The 26,148-nt window shown below is 36.7% G+C and overlaps 5 protein-coding genes across 6 annotated transcripts in view; 3 read left to right on the top strand and 2 right to left on the bottom strand.

Moving 5' to 3' along the window:
• The window catches only part of LOC139113190 (beta-1,4-glucuronyltransferase 1), a 29,064-nt gene extending 22,422 nt beyond the window's left edge, over nucleotides 1–6,642 (top strand). The window contains exons 3-6 of the mRNA XM_070674149.1: nucleotides 182–562; nucleotides 1,488–1,823; nucleotides 2,417–2,659; nucleotides 2,776–6,642. Of these exons, the coding sequence (XP_070530250.1) occupies nucleotides 182–562; nucleotides 1,488–1,823; nucleotides 2,417–2,659; nucleotides 2,776–2,973 (1,158 nt within the window). The 3' untranslated portion in view covers nucleotides 2,974–6,642. The remainder of the gene's footprint in view (nucleotides 1–181; nucleotides 563–1,487; nucleotides 1,824–2,416; nucleotides 2,660–2,775) is intronic.
• Nucleotides 6,643–6,995: 353 nt separating this feature from the next.
• Nucleotides 6,996–11,769, top strand: LOC139113236 (RNA polymerase II-associated protein 1). The gene is made up of 9 exons (XM_070674222.1): nucleotides 6,996–7,152; nucleotides 7,322–7,847; nucleotides 7,913–8,579; nucleotides 8,655–9,156; nucleotides 9,228–9,397; nucleotides 9,507–9,666; nucleotides 9,734–10,013; nucleotides 10,118–10,221; nucleotides 10,300–11,769. Exons 2-9 carry the CDS (start codon nucleotides 7,392–7,394, stop codon nucleotides 11,630–11,632), a joined length of 3,672 nt encoding a protein of 1,223 aa, XP_070530323.1. The 5' UTR covers nucleotides 6,996–7,152; nucleotides 7,322–7,391; the 3' UTR covers nucleotides 11,633–11,769.
• A 502-nt stretch (nucleotides 11,770–12,271) lies between these two features.
• Nucleotides 12,272–19,487, bottom strand: LOC139113243 (CB1 cannabinoid receptor-interacting protein 1). Of its 2 annotated transcripts, XM_070674232.1 has the most exons (3): nucleotides 18,538–19,487; nucleotides 18,207–18,429; nucleotides 12,272–13,393 (listed from the first exon to the last, which is right to left on the bottom strand). In XM_070674232.1, the coding sequence occupies exons 2-3, from the start codon at nucleotides 18,380–18,382 to the stop codon at nucleotides 13,069–13,071; spliced, it is 501 nt and encodes a 166-aa protein (XP_070530333.1). In that variant the 5' UTR covers nucleotides 18,383–18,429; nucleotides 18,538–19,487; the 3' UTR covers nucleotides 12,272–13,068. The 2 variants fall into 2 exon arrangements, with proteins under 2 accessions (XP_070530333.1, XP_070530332.1); XM_070674231.1 differs by having other exon boundaries at nucleotides 18,207–19,487.
• Nucleotides 19,488–20,400: 913 nt separating this feature from the next.
• Nucleotides 20,401–22,379, bottom strand: Pisd (phosphatidylserine decarboxylase). The gene is made up of 5 exons (XM_070674224.1): nucleotides 22,077–22,379; nucleotides 21,756–21,996; nucleotides 21,442–21,675; nucleotides 21,025–21,310; nucleotides 20,401–20,948 (listed from the first exon to the last, which is right to left on the bottom strand). Exons 1-5 carry the CDS (start codon nucleotides 22,115–22,117, stop codon nucleotides 20,485–20,487), a joined length of 1,266 nt encoding a protein of 421 aa, XP_070530325.1. The 5' UTR covers nucleotides 22,118–22,379; the 3' UTR covers nucleotides 20,401–20,484.
• A 370-nt stretch (nucleotides 22,380–22,749) lies between these two features.
• On the top strand, nucleotides 22,750–25,880 carry LOC139113242 (cdc42 homolog). The gene is made up of 3 exons (XM_070674230.1): nucleotides 22,750–23,508; nucleotides 23,757–23,968; nucleotides 24,123–25,880. Exons 1-3 carry the CDS (start codon nucleotides 23,160–23,162, stop codon nucleotides 24,423–24,425), a joined length of 864 nt encoding a protein of 287 aa, XP_070530331.1. The 5' UTR covers nucleotides 22,750–23,159; the 3' UTR covers nucleotides 24,426–25,880.
• Nucleotides 25,881–26,148: the final 268 nt, after the last annotated feature.

The following is a 26,148-nucleotide window of genomic DNA, read 5'->3' as shown; positions in this document are numbered from 1 at the left end:
TTTCGCATTTAAACTCGAAACAGCCGGACGTCGAGATGTGCGCCGGGATTATCGTTGAGGAATTCAGGCTTGTAGGCGCTCGCCACCGCGCTATTTGCGGTATTTCCGCCGCTTTCCATGTAAATTTCCCCTTTGAACGGCAATTAAACTGACTCTCTCTCTTTTTCTTGTTCTCGCCTAGTTGAGGAATAGCACGACGACTGTTACGCGCAAACCGATGAGCCTGAAGGATGCCGTGCCTTGCAACGAGAAGTCAACCGAACCGAGACGGGCGCAGCGCGGTGACTACTGGGTGCTGTATAATTACGTGCCGATGAGCATGGCGGTGAGATGCTGGGAAAGCGTGACGTACACCACGCACGCCGACTACACGTTCCTCGACAATCTGGAGCCACTGCTGGAACGCTGGCGAGCGCCGATATCGATCGCCATGCATGCACCCGGCACCGACTTCCCGGCGACCCTCGACGCCATCAGATACTCGAGGAACTGTGGCAGTCCTCTGGTCTCGCAACTAGTGACCTTTCACGTCTTCTTCAGCAGCAAACACGTGCCAAAAATGGTAAATAGACGTTTCAAAATCATTTCTCAAGTACCACCAGCGTGTTGTGCCTGAGTTTCCTTCAAGTTCCAGACATGAAAAGCGAACGTCCGGCGAATGTTCTAACTCGATATAACGAATGAGCACTCATCCCTGTTAATCACTTCAGCCTGTTACTAAATGCACCACGTGTCTATGATCCTCTTGAGGATCCTTTTTAGACGTTTCTAAATCTTGCAAGTATCAAGTGTGCCAGTATGATATTGCTATTAACCTTATTGAACTTTTATTGAACTTTATGTATTAATCTTAAAAGAATCACGTAAATTATCCCGTTTTGCTAATACCAAGAATTACAATTAATTAATTGAAGGTTTGACGTTAAACATTCCTTCACGATAATTTGTTTCTCAAGCGTAGTGCGTGCACGAAATCCTTATGCATATGCAATTCGTCTGTGAAGGGTATTTAGCTCGTTCCACAAACTGGAATTGTTTGTTGCCGTTATTGCTGTCTATTTGTGTTGTAACGAGAACGTCGGATCTGGCGGATATACGTATCTAGATATCGTAAAACAGACCCCCACGGTTTCCGCGTGCGGTTTTGTTCGCGTAAAACGAAGCTCGCGTGGCCCGCATTTCGCAAACGAGTCTTTAACGTAATCGCGATTGCAATCGGAAACCACTTGGCTGCGCATGTATGAATATCCCGTTGTTCTCTAGCATTCCTTTCCTCAAAGATGCTAATAAAATGCATTTTCTCCAGCGCATTTTACAATCTAATGACAATTGACGATATAAAAATTTGTAAGAAGAATACGTGAGTGCGAAGAGATGTAAAAAACTTTTGAAACAACTACTGCGTTTGTAATTTTACGAAACTGTCGTGCTTAAACTTAAAGTTTCCTTTTAATCTCCGTAATACTCGATTTGCGATTCTGTTTTAGATACCGCCGTCGGAGAAGATCGCTTCCGACACGTACAACTGTTCGCTCGGAGCGCCATGGGTGAACGTCAGCTTCGCAAAGATGTACAAAAACGAGAAGAAGCTGCTGTACCCGGTGAATGTAGGACGTAACGTAGCGCGCGAGTCCGCGCCCACCTTCTACGTGTTCCCCAGCGACATCGAGCTGTATCCCAGTCCGAATCTGCCTGTCAAGTTCCTCGAGATGATCCGCAAGCGGGATCAACCGGCTCTGTACAAGCCCAATCCTAAGGTTTTCGTGCTGTCCATTTTCGAAGTGGACGAAAAAAGCCAGCCACCTAACAATAAGACGCACCTGGTACGTTTGTGATCGTTCGCTGACCCGTATGCAATCGAGATACGTCGGGGTAATTAACCAGACGCGAAAGAGAGCGCGACGAGGTCGACGGTGTACCCGATTGTGTCATGTCATTAATAGCACAAACGCGAGGGTCGAGTCGAATCAATGGAGCTTCCTTTGACCGTGGACCTTGATATGTAGAATTAACGTCACTATTGTCCAGCTGCCGTACGTGTATACCGCCCGGCACAGCACAATGCATCTTTGTCGCGTTCATATTCAAAGCGACATAACAGAGAGCGATTGTAATCACGACACGCGTGCAGGTCATCTGCGTAGCATTTTTTATTTTTTTTTATTTTTTTTAATTATTTATTTATTTATTTATTTATTTCTTTTTTTTTTTTTTTCTAAATAAGCGAATTATATATCGGATGTTCGGACATCACATACAAATCTGATACGCCTGGCAGGTCATTTTCATTCTCGCAAAGTGGTCGTAATCGAAATGAATCTCTTTGAGTATACAAAACACACAAATAGATTTGTTTATCTACCTACCGGGCAACTTGTTGCAAAGTTCCGCTTTAAAGACTTATATAAATTTACAGATACATATGCTGAAAACGGGCACCGCCATACCGTTTCATAAGAAACTATGCTCTGGCTGTCATAATGTGCCGAAAAGCAAAGAGTGGCAAGAGACACCGGAAACTGAGGACTTGCACGTGTTTCACGTCGGCAAGAGAACTGGCAGTTTCGTACACTGGGAGCCGATTTTCATCGGGACCAATAACGATCCTTTTTACGACGAAAGACTCAGCTGGGAGGGAAAAAGCGATAAAATGACGCAGGTAATAAACCTTATATCTTTACATAAAATATCCAAAATAAAATTATAAAAATCTGAAAATATTAATAGATTGTAAATATAACGTATAGCATTTGTGTAATTTTCGAATGTTTGCAGGGATATGCATTGTGCGTTCTTGATTATGACTTTCTCATTCTGGACAATGCCTTTTTGGTGCATCGTCCTGGTATTAAAATCTTCAAAAAGGATCCGCATCGCGACATGCTTACTGCTAAAACGAATGCACTTATCAAAAAGATTATTATGCCGGAACTGAAGGTGCTGTATGGCACGAGGAAAGGTTGCGCTGTGTAGCCCGTGGAGTCACGGGCACGACGACGCGTGCTTTACAGATGCTCATCTGTATCACGATGGAATTATCCGCAATCTTCCTCGTCGTTGTCCTCGTCATCGAGTTTTATCCTGCAGCAACAAACCACTCGGATTCAAAGTAAGTTAATGCTAAAATTTGCTCTGGGGACTCGTGATCGTGTTCACGTGCGCTCCGTGCAATCCTCTCGCGAGTGGAATTCGAAAAAAATTCTCTGCGATTTATAAAGAATAATTTCCTTTTCTCGAATTATGCCAACTCAACGGTGCCGAACAAAAAAAAAACCAAAAAAAAACGAATTATCGCGTAAGTATTCGGTGAGTTTAAGGTAACATTGTTTCACGCGACGTGCTTGCGTTTGATAAGCATGCCAGTTCATCGATCATCGTTGCCATCACTCTTATTGTTAACAGCATCGGTTCTAGTGTCTTACGGAAATGTCGAGGCAACGTAAAGAAATAAAGATTGGCACGAAAGAAGTAATGTACGTCGCGACGCTCAAATATTCTCTCAGTGGTAATTCTTTAGCTTTCATAAAAAAAATGTCTAATGCGTAAAGGAGTCGTATCATGTATTTTTCACTTGGATAAATCCCTCGCTAGCAAGTACGTTTGTACATAACGAAACGGTGCCTGATATATATCAATATGTCTACAAAATCATTACACTTTCGGTGAAAATTTACGAATGAATGTGGCCAGTTCCGACACGACTTCCTTCTAAATTGTAATCATCATTATGATTCAGTTATTTAGTTACAGATAAATTTTTGCAAGTGAAAGCTATTATTCAATTTTTTTTTATATAAATATTTAAACTATATATTTAAATAAGATCTAAGTATCTTAAATAAAAGATTTTTTTTTTTATATATATAACAATTTAAGTCATGTTATATTTTGAATAATATGCTAGTCTACATTGAATGATGGACTTGGGTTAAGTTAAATATAATTGCATTTAAATAAGCCAACGCATTAAAAGTTCGCAATCCGAACTACTTCACCGGCAATTACTATAGAACATCGAAACACGAACTTAGCAAGCAAAATTATTCATGAATAAAGGAAAAAAAAAATCATTGTCCAAGAGTGAGGGATATTTGATATAAATGTTTTAGGACTCCTTCCAACAAGAGTCGCTCCGATCGATGACTCATCAATTATTTGTCTTTGCGTTGGCATAACGTCATACTTTCGGACTCCGTTTGAGTATCTCATTTCGATCGTGACAGATAATCGTGTTTTCGTAAACGGCGGAAACAGAATAGCGCAATGCGATCGGATCGGATTGTGAACAATTCAGTATATATATATATATACTGAATGCTTGAATGCAAACCCATAAATCATATACTTTTCTATTGTCACTCCGAGTAATATGACCAGCGAATGTACATACGTTCTTTCGTAATTATTGAGACTTGAATAAGAATAGTCGAGTCAGTATGTTAATATGTTGACAATGATTAGTTAGAGTGATTCTAATCGGAACAAGATGCTGACTCATTTTTTTGTGATAATATTAGGGCACAAAGTAATTAATATTCCTGTAATCGTGCTTCGTCCACTGTAACAGGCATTCTTGAAACTGAATATTAATTTTTTCGTATATATAATAAATAATGATTGTTAAGAATATTAATTAACTTTTTAAGAGAAAATATAATTCGTGGTATAATTTATATGCAAAAATATTAATCAAATTTTCATGGAAGTTAATTTATTATTCGAGAAAAGAGAAGATATATATATATATATTTTTTTTTTTGTTTATATTGATCTAGCTTTTATTTAAAACGGAAGGTTATATTGAAAAGTTAATTAATACTCTCAGAAAATTAATATGTGTATAAATATATACACTATAAAGATGTAACGCATTCAGTCTATACGCCAATAACATTTTCTGTAAATTATGGAGCTCGACTTACATCGTATAAGTTCCTTTTACCTCCTCGCCTACTTTCTTAATTTATCGGGGCTGTGCAACCGCGTGTGTGTATATATTTATCACTCGTATATGTATGTATGTGAATATCTATTACAATTATATCTTATTTCAAATTACACTTTAGAATATACATTATTTAATTCAACTTCTTACTCTTGCAATTGTCTTAGGAACAGACAGGTTTCACATAATTCTTTCAGGACACATTTGCATTTCGAAATAATATAATTGTAATAAATATATCTAATATAATAATGTGTATTCTGTGCCTTATATATATAATTGTCTCTTTCTGTCTCCTCGCGTGCATGCGTTTATGTGACAAAAATGTGCGTGTATGTTTACAAGAAGCTGCCTGAGTGACCATGGAGACAAGCTAAAAAACGCTGACTCAATTGTATAATTGATACGCAAGCCGTAGAAGTCGATTTATACATAATTGTAGTGCGAGATTTTTATATCTATTTCCTTAAGGAAAAAAAATACTGCGACGAGAGGCAGAACAGAAATCTCGCGTGCGGAACGAGAAACGCTTGTCGTTTTTCTCTTCCCTTTCTCTTTCGTGGAATCTAATTCGACGAAAACTCACATCGCGCCAAAGTAACATAATGCCGACGATTATTGAGCTTGTTCCTCTTGACTGAGCATTTTCATGAAACAAGTACGAGACTGCGAATGAGCTCCATCAGAAGTCGTCACGCAGATAACGTAATTTTCCTTTGTTTTTCTCTAAAGCAAATTACTATGCGTTACGATGTTTGTAATTAGTGTAAATACATGTGACTGTAAATAAGTGCTATCTTATCGATCGTTTTATTCGAAAAGAAAAAAAAAAGTAATACGTTCTGTAGACTATCTCAAGCGAATCTCAATTTATTAATTGGTATAAAAAGAAAAACGAGACTTAAAAACTGTCGGGTATCTTCGTGTATTTTTGGCTTTAATTATTTAAGATTATTACAATAAACTAAACCTAAAGAGTAAAGTTTTGTCACGTATTCTAAAAAAAACGATATCTCACTGTTCAGTACCTACGTTATACAATTATATTTCATCTAGAGGTACAATGACTGAAATTATCGTATTATAGACTCTTTGGCTTTTTCTCTAACAATATTTCCGTCGCGAAAAATGAGGAGATTACAGCTTTGCTTCGAATACGTGAGTGCGTAGTAAGATGTACATAATTGTAAGAGCGAGAACGAGAACACAATCACAATAAATCTGATATATGTGTATATATACGAGATCGTATTTTTCCAAGTAAAAGGAACGTTCGGTCGGAGGGTTTATTTAGTGTTTCTGAAGAGAATTTTTTCGGAAGGAAATTTGTTCATCTTATATTCTGTTTTGCGAGAATAAATCTTCGCAAAATTGTCTCTTAGTTCATACAACTTCGAAGCGCCGACGTGAAATTGTTATTTTATAAGTTATATACATTATTCATGCAAAATTAAAAACATTATATACATACACGAGTTATATTACGTAAAAAAGACAAAAAAGATCAAAGGACTATATTTATTTTCACTATAATAGTCGAGAACTCAGTAATATACCTCTGAATAATCATTGAATGATTTATATTTTACATTATTTTTTCTAATCCGCTGTACCGAGATTCCTATAATGATCGGCGCGCGTCGTGTTCTCCAGCGTTGTGCCTAGAAAATAAATAATTTGTAAGCTAAATCGACAAAGTTAATTTTTCCCAGCCTAAACCAATAAAAACAATACCTACATGAGCAAATTTATTTATAAAAATACCTGAAATAAGAATCTTAAAGTTAGACTTTGATATATAAAATATAACTCAGTTTAAATTATTACAAATTTATATTCGCAATTATATTTAAATTAAGTACAAATAATAATTTCTATTTTTATTTTGCTTTATTTAATTTAATTTTTATTCTATTTTGTCGTTATTAATCTAATTTAGTGACATCGATTTTGGTAGTTCTAAACAAATCCATGGATGACATCGATGACATGATATATCTCATAAAGAACATATATATAGCACCATCGATTTTGATAATTCGGAAAATATCCGTCTACCAAACGCTCCTGGCGCTTCCGTCGCTGCAAGTACATTGAGAGGGTTAGAAAGATCGATGTGCACTATTTATTAGTAATACATACATTTGTTACTTGACGTTGTCATAAACTTTTAAATATAATACATCTATTAATTTTTTAAAAATTCCGTAAGTTTTGCATTTTCTTTTGTTAATAGGTTTAAATATTATTTACGTCTTTAATTTAAACGTAATTTTGACATTTACAATTTTAATAATATTCTCTCTCTTTTTCAAATTGTCACAGTTATACTACGATATTACTTGTAAATTGTAATAATAAAGTTTTATTTTACAGGTCCTTCTTTGTTACAATATAAAATATATAAAATATTAAAAATAACGTAGAAGTTAATATAACCTGAAAGATGGATAATAAAGCTGTGTTAAAAAGACCTAAAGTAAATGATGACGAGGAAGAAATTTTGCGCCAACAAGAGGAGTTCCTAAAAGCCCAGCAACAACCGTCTGCGAAAGTAATAAGTCAAAAGAACTTCACCAAAGAACAAGGTACAAACAGGGCAAAATCACAGTTTTCGAGATTGAGGCAAGCTAAAGCTGAGCAAGATGTAGTTTCCACCTCACAAGGTAGTGGAGAGATAATTAATCCAGCTATCAAGGACAATATTCGAAAAACGACAGAAGGAAAGTTGGAGGACATGGTACAGAATATACCCATTGCATCATCAAATATAATACTTGGCAATATCATGGAAAGAAAATTTGACATCAAAAGCTATGAATTTAATAACTATGATCCCAGAGCAGTCAAATTAGGATTCCCCAAAGTTTTTGGATCTGATGATGTGTCACTTACACAAGAAGTATGTTAGAATGAAATAAGTTTTTTTTTTTTTTTTATACTAATATGTTTTTTTTTTTTTTTTAGAAGAATGAGGGTAAGCAGAGTTTATTCTGGCAGAAAGTTTCGAAACAAAAATCTATAGGAGATAATTTAATGACAAATGAAAGAAATAAATCTTCCTTTTGTAATGATAAGAAAATGACAAAGATGGAGGATCAACTAATTGTTGAAATTCATAAGGAAAATTTAGAAAAACTGGCACATATGAGTGAAACAGAGATATTAGAAGAAAAGCAAAAACTTGAAGAAACTCTTGATCCGAAATTAATACAATTTTTAAAGAATAAAAAGAAAATTGGGAAAAGATCAATTGAACAAGATAATGAACAATGTAGTATTTCAATTTCAAGCAATATTACATCAATGGATACAGAGGCAATTAGTGATAAGAAAATAAAACTTTTATTAAACGACCCTGATTCAGAAATGGAGTGTGAAAATGATAAAATGGGCACTGCTAATAAGATAAAATTTCCTTCAAATAATACTAATATAAAAATGAATTACGAAGATGACAATTTGAACATACCAGAATCATCCAAAGAAATATTTGAGAAAGGCAAACAGAAAGGATGGTTGCATATGAATGCTCTCGAACCAGAAAAAATGAAATGGATGGAAGATTTGCCAAAAAAGAAAAAAGATGAGCTCACACCGACTGAAGAATACAATGCACGATTCGATTTTAACGGTAAATTACATATTAATTCATTTTGTATTCTTTAATATTTTTATTTTATTTAATTTTTATTATTAATTTTTTTAGGTCTTTTACTACCATACAAAGATGACAGCTTAACTGTAGACAAAGGTCTCTATCATCACGGAGAAGAACCTGAACGTCCGGGATACTCCCTTCAAGAGTTGCTGCAATTGAGTAGATCGTCCACTCAACAGCAACGATGTACAGCTCTTACTACCCTAGCTAATATTATGGAGAAAACGCGCAAGGGCTGGTACGACAAGGCCCTACATCCAGCACCACTTGTCGCGCTTAGTCAAAAAAATATTTTATTATTATTGAGATTTTCATTGGATGACTCATCAGTAGCCGTGGTTACGGCAGCTTTACAAGCACTTAGAGCTTTTTTAGTTAGCGAAGCGGACGAAGTGTGCTTAGATAGATTACATGGGTTCGATAAATACACAGAACCTACTTTGACACCTCAACTTGAAGACAAGGATACAAGTAGTCTAAAAGATCATGAATTGGCACAATTAGACACTGTAGCAGCATTACTGAGATCGGATTTTTTATTAAGAATTAGGTACAGCTTTATATCTTGCCGTTATTATTTTTTTAAGTATATAAAACTGATTTAAATGTAACTGCTTATAGATACATTTTAAATGAGATGCATCCACCACCTGTTGGAGTAACGTGTGCTTTGGAGATACTCATCCGCCTCGCGAGACATTCGCACATAACGGCATTGAATATCTCGTCCACTCCGTATTTGTTAGACACCATTATTCAAAACTTTATACCACTGTCTATAGACAAATTAGGTAAATTTAAACCTAAAATTATTTATTATTATATTCGAATAAGCTTAAATAATTTTTAGATTTATTTGTTGCATAATTATATTTTGACTAATAAAATAATTTTTTGCAGCGATGCAGGACGTGATAAATAATGTTTACGGGATTCCTGTAGTTATGGCGATTAAGTTGTGTCGCATTCTTGTTACGTATGGCAAAAAACCCGTTGCACAAAAATTAAACAACTTTAAAATTATTCAAGCCATCTTAACGTACATTAGCTGCGAAACAGGGTAAACTTTATTATATGTAATTTTACATACATTTTATTTATTAAACGAACATATAATACTTGAGCAGGAACAAGGACATAAATCTCAGCATAGAGAGTTTACGGCTTTGGCGATTGCTGCTGTATTATGAAATAGGATTGGACAGTGTCACTGGTGCCCAATTGACTCTTATATCGCAATTACAGTTGCTATTAAGTAATCATGATATTCAAAATACATCTGAGTTAGCGTGCGAGCACGCTGCGGCATTGATTGCCGTTGCGAGTCATGAAAACATATTAAAATCGAACATATCCACGTTACTAGCAAAATGGAGTACACAATTTTCGACAGTATCTAATGTAACAGTAAGAGCAATTATTATTTTAAAACATAATGTTAAAAAATGTTAAAATTATATTTATTATATATTTATTAATCGGAAATCTTTATGGAATATTGTAAATTTCAGTGGAGTGTTATGAAATTAATTGCGAAAAGTTTATCTGCCGCTAATGAACCATCTGCATTTAAAACAACTTGGCTATCTAACCCACATGTTTTTTCAACTCTCCGGTAAGAACATGTTTTGGCTATATTTTAAATGTATATATAAAAATGAAAACTTATAGTATTTATCTTTTTTTTTTATAGTTCTAGTTCAAATTTACTGAGTGACTGCAAGGCAGCAGATCGCGAACCAATCTGTCTTCCAAACTTGGACGTTCTTACAGAGAATGGAGAATTGCAGCCGATCGTGGCGGTAAATTCATGCATACCGTTCTTGGCGGCGGTATTGAATACGTTTTACAATAACTCTCGCGTAATAGAAATTCGCGCAATACTCGAGCACCCGTCTATTTACAAATACATGCGAGACTTAGAAACAAGTGATTGGAATTTAGAAAGATCGTGGTATAGCAGAACAGAACTATACCTATTGACAGCGGTGGTAAATGCAACGTCCCTTCTTGGAGATACAATTAGTAATCAGATAGCGCAAATTGTATGGAAAATTACCATCAAACTTATCTCGACGTTACCCGCGGACGCCACAAATAATGTGAGAAAGCTCCTTCAAATTGCGTTATCGAATGAAAGAGTGAATTTACAAATAATCACTAACGAACTAGACAAATTAAATCTGACGTCCACGGTAAATCAAGTTAAGATGGGGCTGAACTCCGACGCAGCGTCGCTGTATGAGAGATACATCACATCGAACGGGGATTGGAATCAAGCTGCAATGCCGAAAGATTGGCTGTTTTTACCGTTGATTCATATATACACAAAATGCAAAAATGATATCAGACTGCAATCGGAGGATAAGGATAGTGTTCTAACAGTACTGAGCTTGGCATTGGTTTTGCCCGATCTCATGGAGAAGCTATCACCCACTTTGAGATTCAGCAGATTGATATTAGTGTATCTCTGCGATACTGTCTACCTAGACAGCGATGTATCTGTACTGTTACTGAATATTCTGTCGAATTTACTTAAGAATTATCACGCGCAGTTGAACTTCCGAGCGGAACTACCAGGATTGAGTTCCTTCACTGATCTGTTCACGGCATTATGCGAGCACTTCTGTTCAAGCTCGTACGGTGACGATAATTTTGCCATGATATTGCTAGTCCCAGTGGCACAGCGGCACGATCCGCATTATCGAAAATTGCTGTGGTCGGAACACGCGGGTGCATTACGTTATCTTAGATTACCACTGGAAAAGTTGACATTGCCGCTAAAAGAGTATCTTTATCCGGAAGAGGACGATACGTCACTCATAGAGAGTTACATTACATCATTAGTTCGTGAAGTAATTAAAAAAACTTGGTGCCCAGTTCCTTTTATGATCGCAGTACATCATTCAGCGATGTATTTGAAGCGCTCAAACAGACTGGCGATGCGAATGCGTATGCAAATTGAAAAGTTGCGGAATAAAGATATTGTGGATACATTATTACATTACATACCACCACGATTATAAATGTAAAACAATACAACAAACGTAACGTATAATTTTATATTTATTATATGTAAATAATTTATATATATCTTTATTTTTTTACTTTAAAGTGATCCTTAATTATATAATAAATTAAGAAATAAAAAGGTTGTAAAAGATTTCGTGCATTGCAATCTCCAAAGCTTGATTCAATAAAAAAAAAAATGTTTTATTATATATAATCGAGAATCACCCTGTATATGCAATACATTTATACAATAAAATTAATTAAATAAGTAGAGAAAGTAGAAACAGCTATCGCAATTGCAGTAAGCTTAAAAACGTTAATTGGTCACTTCGATGATTGCCAAAGTTTCCAAATGCCGAGGTGCTTCGAGTTCCTAGTGATCGTTTGTGGTTACCTTTACAATTATTAAATTTACATGCGATAGCGCATATATTTAAAAAAATTCTTAATACAAAAGTCCTTCATTCGCTAGCAAATACGAAAATATTTTTTTTTAATAGAAGAAGAGGCAGAAAAATTATCGTAAACGAGCAATAACACCGAAGTGAACGCATGGTGTTAACAATACGCGCGAAAGTGCATTGTTGACTTCGTTGGCAAAGTTCCACGAAAGCTGATACCGCGCATTAACATGAGTAGGACTTCTGTCGATGTTTTCAAATAGAAAAAAAAACCCGTTTTTTCACACCTGTATAACACCTCGCAATTGATCCGTCTGACAATTAAGTCTTAATCGGTAATCATATTTAATTGTTTAATTTTTTTAAAAATATGAAAATAATATTGAATTTCGTTTCAGTGATCTTTTTAACGTAAACGTTGGTCTTCAAAAAAGAAGAAGCCTCAAAAAATCAGTTGCACAAGGCTTCTCTAAATAACTTAATCAACGTTTATTAAAGCAATGTTGTTAGCCGTTCGGCGACAATCAATCTCAATTATTTGTCCATTATGCTAATACTTCCACAAAGTTTCTACGCATTATATCTAGCGTATTGAATTGAAAATCCCATTCTAATAAAACCTTTTCAATCGGCATAATCTGACACAAGCTTATTAAGTTTATCTCAAAATCTAATTTAATTCTTAAATATTAGGATAATTGTTTGGTTAAAATTTACATAATTAAATAGGCAACATTTTTAGGCTTCTTCTGCTCTCTATATATGAATAAAATATATGTAATTAAAATAATTTTAATCAGAATACATTAGGCTCGTTATCGATTTTATCTTTACGCTTACGTCGGGTTTTTATGGTGAAAAAGTATAGACTTTAAATTGGTCTCAACTCATTTGAAGTCCCGGTGCAACCGGTATTTACCGTTTACGGGCGTAAAAGTATTCAGCCGATCGCGTGTGTAAAGTATCGATTGTGCGGCACGGCGTCGAGTTCCTCACTGTATAATAAACTGGTAATGAGCCGGGGTCGGTGAAGCTGCCGAGACGTTTCGTTAAGATTCTATGCCGAGCTTTCTGTAGGTTTCCCGATCCACCGTAACAAGACGTCCTTCAACGCTCGAACAATCGAGCTCGATGCAGTGCAATCTGGCACCCCACTCGCAGTGGCTCTGATCATCCAACCGGTAATACTTGATCTGTAGGCAGGTGGTCAGGTAACCGGAGCCGAGGACTCTCATGGCGATCGGCAGATCTTCTCGATGACCACGTGCACTTGCTGGGATATCCTTGGTGCTGTGATAAGCACTGTAAGCGCACGCTGTACCGTTCCTCGCGCGTTCAACCGCTTCCACCGATTTACCTCCAATACTCAAGGATCTGAAAAAATATCAGGAATTTTGAACAATCTATTCTATAAGAGGTAATATATTCTCTTAAGAAATACATCTGTAAAAGTATACTTTACAAAAAATGCACACTAGTTCTCAACAATCGTCTTTTAATAATAGTATCTCCACTATTTCCTTCATTTTCATAAATATTTATTCGATTTGTATGTCGTAGAATAAGTAATGCACTGAATTTGATAAAGTTACTACTGTAATAACTTATTTAAATAATTTAGAAGGTAATATAATAGCTCAAGATTAGCGTGATGAAACAGAAAGATACGATGCATGTCTTTGCAACGAAGTGCAGAGAAGCTCGCTTTATTGCGCATCCTCACGATAGCATTCTTTGACGACCTATTTCTTTTCGACAAAGCTAAATATTTATTTTTAAAAGAACATTATTTGCTTATTCGGCATATTGACTGTCTGTAAAGCGACAGAGAGTTAACTAAAGTTCGAACGAGTACAACGGAAATGACGCGAGCCTCGATGAACGTGCGCTTCACAACAAGGTAGATCTCTTCTTTTTAGAAGCGAAAATAGATGGTTTTGCGTGGCACAATCATTGCCACGTGTTCATACTTTGGTAATATTTTTCCCATGCCTGGCATAACGTCAAGATAAACGAATCGCCGATTATTATGTATACCGACAGCATTCTTATAAGTCAACATGTCGTAAAAATGCATTTACAGCAAAGTATATAACGATTAAAAATACCGATCTAACTTGGCAAGAATAACGTAAATATCAAAATGCTGAATGTCATAATTTTCACCGAATAAAAAAAAACGCTTTAATTAAAGAAAAGTATATAATATAAATAATATAACGTAAGTTGTATTCTCAGTAATAGAAAAATTATTTTAGTATTTATTATACTTTGAAAACCCTTCCCGCACTTACTTTGGCTTACTGTTAATAACTAAAAGCGCTTACAATTATTGGATAAAGAGTTCAAGGACCATTACTTAATTCTGACTGAAAACGTTCGTTATTACAGTAATATATGCAGGTGTTTAATCTTCATTTTACTGAATCCTTGAATTTAAACTGTGAATTTGGATCTAACATAAAATCGATATTTTTAGACACTGATCTTTTGATCCATAGATCTTCAGAACGCGCTGATCTAGTTTAGCTGATATGGAGGCGCACTTTAACTCACGCTCTCTGACTTTATTTTTAGAGTTTTCACGAAGGCAACGACGAGAATTCGCGCAAATGACCCTCGTGCGTGCGATCGTGTGCCCTATCAACTGGCATAGGCTTATCGTCGGAGGTAAACAATTACGTGACTAGAGATCATTATCTAGAAACCAACAATAAATCCTACAAACATAAAAAATAACGTCTGAGGCAATAAATAATACCAGGTAAAAAATAATTTATACAAGTTTTAGTCAAAAACAGAGCCTCTGAATTTTACAAACTGCTTAATAATTATCATAGTACATAAATGCATTAACTTTGTAAATTTTTTATAAGGCTGTTAACTCGATTAATTTGATGACGTTAAAGAAACGAAAATTAATCAGACTAAACAGTATTGAGCGAAAATTCAACATAAAAGAATGTTCTAACACATAAACACAAAATGAGATTTCAGATTGCGTTTTACCAAACAAGAAATGAGATAAACTGAAGAAATTTAAAAATACGACTTACACAAGGTAGAATAATTTCACGAAAAACAAGACATCTCGTGCGAATCTAAACGGACGGAGATGCGTCTTACGGGATACATCGCCAGGTTTCAAGATAAAAAATGTATGTGCAAGAGCTACAGCTAAAATAAGAGATGAGGCAGAACGGAATTGCAGTCGTGGACTGGCATCTAAAGGCGCACACGATCGATATAGCATTATCGTTCGTAAAAAATGCAACGCTCGTCTACTCATAACATCATAAGCTTGTCAATGTGTCTGTATTTCGCGTCCTCCTACCATACTTCCGTCTATAAGGAATATTAATACGGAAAACAAGGACGGCAAATTTTCCAACGCTTATTACAAAACTTTCACCGTTCGGCTTTATCTAAGTTTTGTACGAAGAGCTTGGACTTGCAGACGTACGTAATAATTAATTGAATGTATAACGCGTTTTCCATTGAGACGAATTAATTATTAAGTTCTTTTAAGAAACGACCCAGAAGGTTTCTTTTTCAATGAAAAATGGACTCGTTGATAATTATATCGTGCCGTCTGCGGTAACTTAAATCGAAAAGCAGGCCATGCGGCAAGAGTGGATCGCGTGATTCAGACTAATAATGCGCACGGCTGTTTAAAATTCCATGAGATTTTGGCGATAGCGATGGGAAGAAAGCCGAATTTTCTATCGCTGAAAGAGATTTTCCGTCGCTCGCCGAAAAATGACAAGAGGAAACTGCTCCATTTCTGTTCTTGCTGCGCGACACGCAAGCCTTTGCGTGACTTCTCGAAGATCACGCAGACACTTCCGATTTCGTGACTGTAGAGAGTAGATAAAATATTTATGCACATTGCATTTGTTCGTAATCTCCATATTCGATTTCGAGTTCAACGTGTGCAAATTACGTGCAAATCGCGCCTGCTCGTCGTAAATCATCGCGGAATGGCGCAATGACAGTTAAAACAAGAAAAAGAACCGGCTCAAGTTTAATTAACAATAACATCCACCCTTTGAGGTTTCGTGACTCAATTATCGAAATGAAAGTTACATACTAAATTTCTTCTTACCCTTCTTAGCTCGTATTGATTTTACGTTTCCACATTATTGTTTTAAACTTTCAGCCTTGAGTCTTTTGTTGGTTGAATAAAGATTCGATTGTAATCCAAAACGAAGCGCAGTTTCTAATTTCTGCTCAGCAAACATCTCTCGTTACGCGGATCATTTCATGTGCGATTACGTATCTCCCGAATGGCGTACGTAATTGCGATTTACTACCGTAATTACGGTGCGATCGTTCTCAACGCGATGCTTATCAAAAGCTCCTGTTACCCTCCGGTTAGGGTAATAATACTCGGGCGATATCTCAAACATGAGACCGATTGAATTCATGACACACATTCATTAAGTTGCGCGCGATCGCGGAACGGTGTACGAAAGATACATCCATCATGCTTTAGCGCTTCCGCGATAAGACGGTCCCGATGTCATACAACAAGTTGATCGTTCACGTTGACCCCTTAAGAGCGAGTCGCGTTGCATCGATCAGCCAATTATAAGTAGCACGTGCGCTGCACGAGTGCACCGTGTAAAATCACAATCGACCCCCGCGGCCGGGACGGTTTTTGCAGTTCAAGGCGATAACATGTCTTCTTTGCGCTCGTCATCGAATTGGCAAGCTCGGGGTATCATTACAGCTGGCACGCTACGCACTACGTTTAAAACTCGCCCTCCCCCGTCGCGTATCGCAAATTCTAGGATTGTTATTCCACGATTACTCGTTTGTGCTCGTTTAAAAGTTACGCGCACGTGGGGTAGTTATCTCAAATCCGAGATCACGTACACGTAATGCCCTCGTTTCATGAAAGGATTGGAAAACGTAACGTTTTCCGATGAGTTTCGATACGTAATTGCTTGGCCGTGTGAATCAATCCGCTCGTGTCGATTTAACCGGGGTGGTTACTCGCCGATTGGCGCCGTTACTCATACATGCTTGTTTGATTCAAACACACTCTTCTCTTTTCCCGATTCCTGGTTTAATCCTTAAGCTGTTGATATATTTTACGAGTCCAAGACTGATCCCGTTTATTCCGTGTAAAAATTACAATTTGTAGAGAAAGAAAGTTTCCACATTGCAATATGATAAATTCGAATTAATTCTGATGTAACATTTATAGTTCTAACGTTTAGAATTATATATTTAATTAAATCTAGCATTCATATTATTGTTTTATTTTTTAAATAACTCAAACGCAATAAAAATACTAGGATTAAATTATCACTCGTTAAATTAATAATAAAATGTTTGGCAATGTAGAATTTCTATTATGGCATATTGGCAGACACTCCTGCGAATTCGGTTAATATGAAGTATGATATCGACGTAACTTTTCTTGCAATAAGATAAAAGTAATTGACGTAGATTGACAATTTTTTTTTCTCGTTAAATATTCATGAAAGTGAACGTTTTCACTTGTATATTCAGCAGCTGAGTATATTTTTAGTATTACAGCTAAGTTAACATTATTAGCAATTCTATATCTGAGCCTACAGTGAGAAACCGTAATCCTCGTCCCTAGAGCATAGGACTCGGACGTTGAAATTTATTGCGAGCTTCTACCGCATCTTCGCGCTGAAAATGATCGTATAAATTTCGGATAAATCGCTATTAGTCGGGTGGGACTCTTTCACGATAGTTTATCATTTTTATTTAAAAAAAAAAAAAGAGCGGAGAGAAATTTGTTAGTATCGTTAATAAAATTATCGATAAAATCAAATAATTTGATACTATAATAAACCGCAGATTCTATTCTAAATCAATCTACCACGAACTGTTCTAGATGCACGAATCCAGATTCTAAATATATTAAAGTTTGGTCAATACAGTTAAATTTTCATTATGTAACGGTATGAATCGATATATTAAATTGTAACAGAAATATTACGCGTCCAGTATAACATACATTTAATTATTTTCAAGTAAGACTAGTATTATTCGTCGTCTAATTACCGATTATTAAAATTGCGCGTCGCGGAGTCCTATTGTCTCCCTGAAGAATTAAATCTCACGTTTTCTTGTGTGAAAACGGAACAAAAAGAAATAGAGGCAGGAGACCGATATATATGAATAATTATACATTTACTGTACCCACTGCAGCAGTTGCGGCGGCTTGAAGCTGATGTCGAGGCGGTACGTTGTCTCGCAGCTGAGCTTCACAGTTTTTAGCTGGCGAAACCTAGCGGATGTTTCCATCTTGCAGAAAACTGGACCGGCATTTGGTTCCCTCCTTAGGGACAAGGTTACACGAAAATGTCCATCGGCCCCCATTTAGCCACCGCTCAGACACCCCATAGTCGCCCGGAGTCACCCGGAATCTTCGTGTTCCAAAAAAAAAAAACAAAAAGAAACATTAAACGGTAAGTATACGCAGATCACCGATTGAATTGCGACGACCGTGTCCTGTTCAAAGAACCGGTACGTACTATCGGTGAGTCGCAAGAATAAGAGGCCGATACAACCTACGCCGCGGGCGTCGCGACGCTCACTGATCCGAACAGTTTGACGTTTGCGACGCCGGCCGGCTCGGCGGTTTTCCTCCTTTTTCCCCGTTTACCAGCGTGTATCTTCGTCGGAAGATCGGACAGGCTTAAGCTCCTGGGAATGATAAACGACGGTGCATGGAAGCTTTGTGAAGAGGACACACGGAGATATCCTATGCATAGGATGATGTATTAATATGTATTTAGGTTCTAATTCACGTGAGCGGAAAAGATAAATTTAAACCGTTTCGCTCTCCTTTCTCTTTCCCAACATTTACAAGAAAGATAGATGTAAATTAACGTCAAAGAAATTTGCAAGGGAGATCAATTTAAATTAGTATGTTAAAATTCGTAAGCGCGTGCACGAATTAATAATACATGATTTCCTTTTTCCTTTCAAGTAAAAATCGCGAAATATCAGTAACTTTAATTGTGGGAACAAACAATTTAACTTCCCTCGTTTCACGCCTGTCATTTCTGATTTTCCAGTGAACGGGTCATCGATTGTGTCGCTTACGTTTACTTTAGACAGAGTACACAATGTGTAGAACTAAATACATCAAAGTCGTGCTTCTAATGGTTACTGTTTATACGATGTGTAATTAGGTAAGATGGGAGAATTTTCATGATTTTCCTGATTGACAAAAAAAAAAAAAAAATGGTATTAGACAGAAAAGTAATCAAAGTTGCATAAATATTAAAATATTGCTAACAAGTTGCTCGTAATACTTTAACTCAATAAAAAATTTAACTTACTAGAGATTACAGATAGCGCGCTTCGTGTGCGTCATTAGATTCGTACATTAGTTAATTATATTGATTTCTTTAGGATAATTACAATTGAGTGAGACATCCATCCTTCCTTCCTTCCGTGGCAGTATTCTGGATTATCTTGACGTGTTGTAGCACTTCAAATCACCTGACACTATCACAATGCTTTTTTTTAGATAATCACTATCATTCGAGAGACAAAAAAATTATTCAACATATTATAGAAACTATTGCATAATTGGTCTTTTTATTATTTTATTATATTTTATGTATTATAAAATAGATATATCATAAAATATATCCGCGCGATTAAGCATTTATATTATAATTAATTCCGACTTAAACTGCAAAATCATGTTCGTGCGCGCTCAACAAATCATGGCAAAAGGTGCAACAATATAATACGAATTTCCTTCAGAAGAAACATTAATATTAACGATAGAGCATAAGTAAAAATACCGCTATAAAATTATAACGAGGTCAGCAAGACCAGTACGCTTCGTATACGTGGAGATACGTATGACGTGCCGGTTACTTTCTGGTTTAAAAAAAGAGTTAGAGTTTTAATTGAGGAAAGTGTTTCATCTAGCGGCCTTGACCGGCCGACTTAACTGCAAACAAAGATCGATTTGGCATGCAACTAAAACAGTTTACAATCCGACCTCTATCGGTGGTGACGCATAAGGAGAAAAGAGAATTATGTTTCCTTGCATTAAACTGCTCCGTTGGATTTTCATCGTAATCGTATAAACTTCATAAGTAAAACATGTTGCATAGTAACGCGTCTGTGAGCCGGCTGTAATAAATCAACTGTGTCAAATCTATTATAAACCACCGTCTTTTACGTGATGTTCAGTATCATGAAATTAAAGTAACGAACAAGTATAATTAACAAAAGATGTATTTAAATTTAATCTCTGATAAACTGCATGAAATGACGATTTTCTCGCGCACGAACAAGGCCACACAGAAGTAATCACAGGATCGATACTTACTCGAGAAAACGGAATCTCTAAAGCTCTCGTAATTCTAGTACTCTCTTCATTGTACCTATATTTCAAATTTGCATAAAAATACACTCATTTTTCAGTAAAGTGACTCCTATTTAGTCGTTGTGTTCTATACTTTAAATTTCCATATATTTTTCCAATTTTGCGCGACGTCCAGAATTAAATGCTGTTGTTTGATTTGTCTTTCCTCAGATTCGTTGGTGGAAAGTATGCTTAATGCTTGACCAACTTTAATGGTTTGACCGATCTGTAGATCAAATTGAAAATTTTGCGGTGCTTCGAACAAAAGTACGATCGTAGATCCAAGTCTAAATTCGCCGAACAGCTCGCCTTTGGCAACACGCGCGCAATCAAAAGTCGCTTCTTTCCAATGTGCGGTTTCCGGCCAATACATGGTATTAGTCGCTAATTTTCGATCACAGTAGACTCGTATGGAACCCACGTTTGTCGCTCCGATCGCCGTATAGGCCATAAAACCGCCTGCCCATTCTCCAACATAAACGACACGTTCATTCATCGAAAATAAATTGTGCATGTATTTGAGGACTTTTGGATTAACGCTTAGTAGCTTTCCTAAAACAAGAACGATGAATTTACTTAAAAACAAAGATTTTAATATAAAATGTAATGTTCCAGAAGTAAGACGTACCTGGAAAATGCCGTCGAAATTTTATATTCCAATCGGTAGGACTATGAAATCGATGGTAATTACCAGGTGCCAAGTAAATAATCAGTTGATACAATTTATTGTCGGGATTCTTCAATAGCGAATTAACATATTCATCTTTCATCGTTTCTTTCGCGATTTCGTTCAAAGTCAGTTTATTTACATCACCAAGAAATTGTCTTAAATCATACGTTACTCCTTTCACTTGCTCCACACGGCAAGAAGTTACAGGTCCGAAATAAATTACAGTACCATCCGCAGGTGAAGTCTAAAAGACAATTTTCCAAATGTATTAATTTTCATACCATTTTCAATTTAAGAACAAAAAAAAATATATATATATGTTATAAATAATATATATATATATATATATATATATATATATATATATATTTTTACCATGTTTGCATCCTGAGCAATAGGTCTTGCATTATATTTAAGCTTTCTTACAAAAAACTCCACTAGATTTGGAAATGCTGATAGATCCAGTTCTATTTCATCCAGATCAGCATGAAAGATATTTGCATAAAATCCATATAATGTTGGTCTCAAACTAACCGGAAGTTCAATACTTGTCAGCCAACCCCATATTCTACTGGTTATCCTTAATGGCAAGCAACAATAGCAAGTTACCTACAGCAAGAAGACTTTATATTCCATTAACTTTAGACATTTTGTTAATATAACATGGTACATATAAAGAAACCCATTACTATAACGTCATTTAGCAGTTCTGGTTTATCCTTTACGTCTATAATATATCCATGTTTGTGTAAATAATTCCATTGTATTGCTACCAGCAGTGATAGACCAATTCCAGTTGGGATAGCGATATGCCATTTTCGTCTCGTATTTTTAATAAATTGCGTACTGACGTTTGATACAGATCGCTCGGCAAACCTCGTCCACCGTTTTGAAATTCCTCTCGGCGAGCAGTAACTGTGCTGGCATTCTCTGAAAAAAATGAATAGGTTATGTTGGAACATAATTATAGATTGGAGATTGAGTTGCGTTCGCACGATAGAAAAACATACCTAACAAGAAGACCCAGCCTCCACGCATTATTCCTAATCATTTCGCAGTTTATTTTATTTATTATTTATTCCGTAAAATGTATGACGCAAACGTGGTTGTTGCAAATGCATAGAACCGGCTGAGAGTTTAAATAAATGCGCGCGCACGTTAAAATGTGGCTCTTTAGGTTCAACCTCGACCGCTTTGAAGCTCAGAATATTTTACCAGAGAAAGTGAACAATAAAATTTTGTCGATGCTGACGAGTAACGTGAAATCTTTTAAATCTTGTTTAACTTTAACCGGAGAGAATATTCCAAAAGAAGAAATCGCCGCGGAAAAGTTTGTGCAGCTTCGCCGATTATTTATTGCTCCGAATTAATTAGCAAAACCGTCGCGAATCGCAAGTTACGCTAATTAAAAAAAAAAAAGAAGAAAAAAAAAAGGAAAGTTATAACTATGCATACATTACCTTTAATTACGCGTGGATTAATTATCGGTCAGTTTAATGCCCTCTTGTACTCACGGACGCCACCGAGCAATGAATGCACACGCACACACGCGTGTCTAAAAGGGTTGAAGGACGTAGCGTGTGGCGGCGCGCGTTTCTTCTTCCTCCACCTGCTTTTGGCAGTCATATGTGTATCAGTGTATACGTGCGCGCGTCGTGCGTGTACATACCGCACGCGACGCCGATCGGCGAGCGCACACCAGGAGGCGGGGGCGCGGTAACAGGTGGCTCCGCGTCGCGGCAGGTGAATCGTTGGGCCAGCTCGGACTGGCCTTTTTTTTTTGTACGCCTCGCGCAACCACGGGTGTCCCCGCTCGCCTCCCAGTCTCTCCCTCATTGTTTTCGCGTCACTTATCTCACGCTCGCCCGTCCGCGGAGGATCGCCACCAGGTCAGCCAGCAGTCATCCCGCCCGCTATCCTCGACGACGCTGTTGTTCCCACGAAGGAATGACGTGTGCGACGACGCAACGTTGCGGCCGAACGGCGACCTGAGGTGAGATAACAACGTTATCAACGTCGGCGCCGACGGTTTTTCTCGTCAGGGAGAGTACCGTCGCATCCGCGATTTTACAACACGACCCTTGGACGAACGTATGAAAGGCCGGGGCTGCGGTAAGATCAAGAGCGAGACAATGCCGCCGTCCTCGCATACTAACTGGACCAGGCCGTTGCTCAAGCCCGGACAGACCATGCAGATGCAGGCTGCCAAGCAGCAGCAGTCGGCGATGGTGATGACAGCGACGACGACGGCGTCTTCAGTCCCGATCAGCACTGGAGCACAAAATCAAAACCTGGTGGAACATCCCTCGACGCCGCTTGACAAAAGGATCAAAGTCGTCTTAGTGGGTGATGGAGCAGTAGGCAAAACCAGCCTGGTGGTCTCATATTCGACAAACGGCTTCCCTGGGGAATATGTACCAACTGCATTTGACAATTACAATGGTATGTATATTTTTCCGTGTACTCGGTATAATGCAATTGTGGGTACACTTTGTAGATATATTATATATCTATGTATAAAGTACAATTTTTAATATGCATGACAAATATTTTAAGACATTTAGTTTTATTTCTATCCATATTGATTTAATTATAATTTTAATTATACTACTTCGGTCTGATTTTAAATAAATCTATTTTTAATATTAAATTAATTCAATAGTACTAACGTTTTTGTAATATTTATCCAGTGGTTGTAAACGTCGATGGACAACCATTAAATGTCCAGCTTTGTGACACAGCAGGCCAAGATGACTTTGATCCCTTGCGATCGTTATGCTACCCCGAAACAGATGTGTTCCTAGTTTGCTTCAGCGTTGTGTGCCCCTCATCTTATCATAGTGTGGCTTCCAGATGGATCAATGAAGTGCGAAAATACTGTCCCAATGCTCCAATTATATTGGTATCTAATTCTAACATAATTCCTCGATAAAATTCTATATTTTTAGTACGATTAAAATCATATTATATTATCAGCATTGCAGTTATTAATAATAATATTATAAATACAATTAGAATTTTTTAATATATTATTTAATTGTATTATAATGTTTTAGGTAGGAACAAAGAGCGATTTGAGATCAGACGTACGTTTAATGCTGCAATTGGCGAGATACGGTCAAGCACCGATCACTATGATTCAGGGCCATCAATTGGCGCACAGATTGGGTGCCGTTAATTATGTAGAGACGTCCGCGTTGACGCAACACGACCTCAAGGAGGCCTTCGATCAGGCGATAGTCAGTGCCCTCAATACACGACGCGGAGGCGCAAATTTATTGTACCGGCGTAGGAAGCCGCCCCCATTGTGGCGTAGATGGTTGTGCTGTTGGGAACGGTCGTCTTCGCACGAGACCTAAACAATCATATTTTAAGTGATAAATTCTATACTTCTTTAGAATTCCTCTGTGATCATAGGCGGTCGCCCTCCTTCTTGTCAGAATCGTCATCCCTCAGCATAGCATACTTGGTAGCTACGCGTCGGTTGAGGATTATCTTGTCGTAAAAATAGAGCAACTAGTACTTTGTTATTTAGATTTTAGGACGACTATTAATAGATACTCGCGCGAGTGAGAGCCGAGAGCAACCCTGTACTTATGTACGACGCTTTAACGTGGCATATTCTTCGTCATGTAACACACACTTTTTATACTCTATATTAATTGTCTTTTTACACGTTTCACGAATTAACAAACTGCCAGAACAAAATACCAAAATATGGTGTTAGCTAGCTGTATAATGCCGCAAAATAACGACGCCTAATTTATGCAAACGATCCGTAATTAAGGGTTGCTCGGCACGCATAATTTACGAATGCATGAGCGATTTTATCGGGAACAAACATTAGCTGAATTAATAATTCTGACAAACGGAGCGAGCGAATACCGCCCTCGTAAAATTCCTGAAGCCACACGGCATAATTTATTGTAATATTAATCGTATTAATCATTATTTTTGTTACTAGCAATAATAATTGGCTACTCGCTGGTTGTGATTTTTCGTGTACGTAATATCCTTGTTTTAATTATCGCGATAAAGTCGATTTTCTTCCATTCTCTGCCCTCATCAAGGATATTATAGGTACATTCCATTCTATTCCACTTTCAACGCTTTTAGAATTAATTTATCTTTGTTGTTTAACTGGCGTTAAATAAGAACGAATAACGCTTAGAAACGTTACGAGTATCAAATGGAATGTACCTTAGGTGGCCCTGTTATTTTTAGACCACCATAGCGTATAACAATTGTATATTTTTACTTGTTGCGACCTCTCGTATATATATATACATATATTTATTTTTTAATATCTTTGATATATCGGTATTTTAGTGGAGTAACTGTAGCTTTAATCGAACACTTTTTATAGATCGACGATATGATCGTGAAATCACATACATAGAATTTATATAGTATATAAGTGACGGAGTTCTAATAATGGAACAATGATATTTCATAAAACACGTTTTTCTGATATAAGAATATGTGATGTAGTAGCGTTTATACGAGCGATATCAACCGTATAAAATATCAAATACAATAATTAACGAAAAAAAATTAACGCGAGCATGTACACGAGATATGTGGGCGAATGTCGAACGTACTCAGAAACTTGCTAGGAAAGTTGCTGTGATCTTACTTGAAACTCTTTACTGGTAATAATTCTACTGTGTGTTGCATATGGAATTGTATGAATAAGACTGCAGAAAAGTTTCAAAGACTTTGCACAGTATCATAGGCTTAATCTGCTGTAATACTTCATTTTCATCACATGACATCAAAAATAAATTGTATATAAGTATTTATTCATCGAGAAACGATGTGTAGTCTTTGTGCATGTCGTTTGTGATCCAGTCTGTCAGGAAAAATCGCGACTTTTATGCGAGTATCGTTAAAAGAAGATAAATAAAAATTGACGAGTATTGTTATTAGATAAAATAATAAAAAGTTAAAAATCACGCCGATCACTCTTCTTGACAGAATGTATGTTACCCGAGATTAAAGATAATTTCATAACTTATATTTTTAATTTAATCTATTACTTGATAAAATTTCAATTTCTGTATGATTTTATCTTAATATCTG

The sequence above is a fragment of the Cardiocondyla obscurior genome, linkage group LG02, assembly GCF_019399895.1.
Source record: "Cardiocondyla obscurior isolate alpha-2009 linkage group LG02, Cobs3.1, whole genome shotgun sequence".
In the NCBI taxonomy this organism is placed as follows: domain Eukaryota; kingdom Metazoa; phylum Arthropoda; class Insecta; order Hymenoptera; family Formicidae; genus Cardiocondyla; species Cardiocondyla obscurior.
This window is presented reverse-complemented; position numbering and strand designations above follow the sequence as displayed.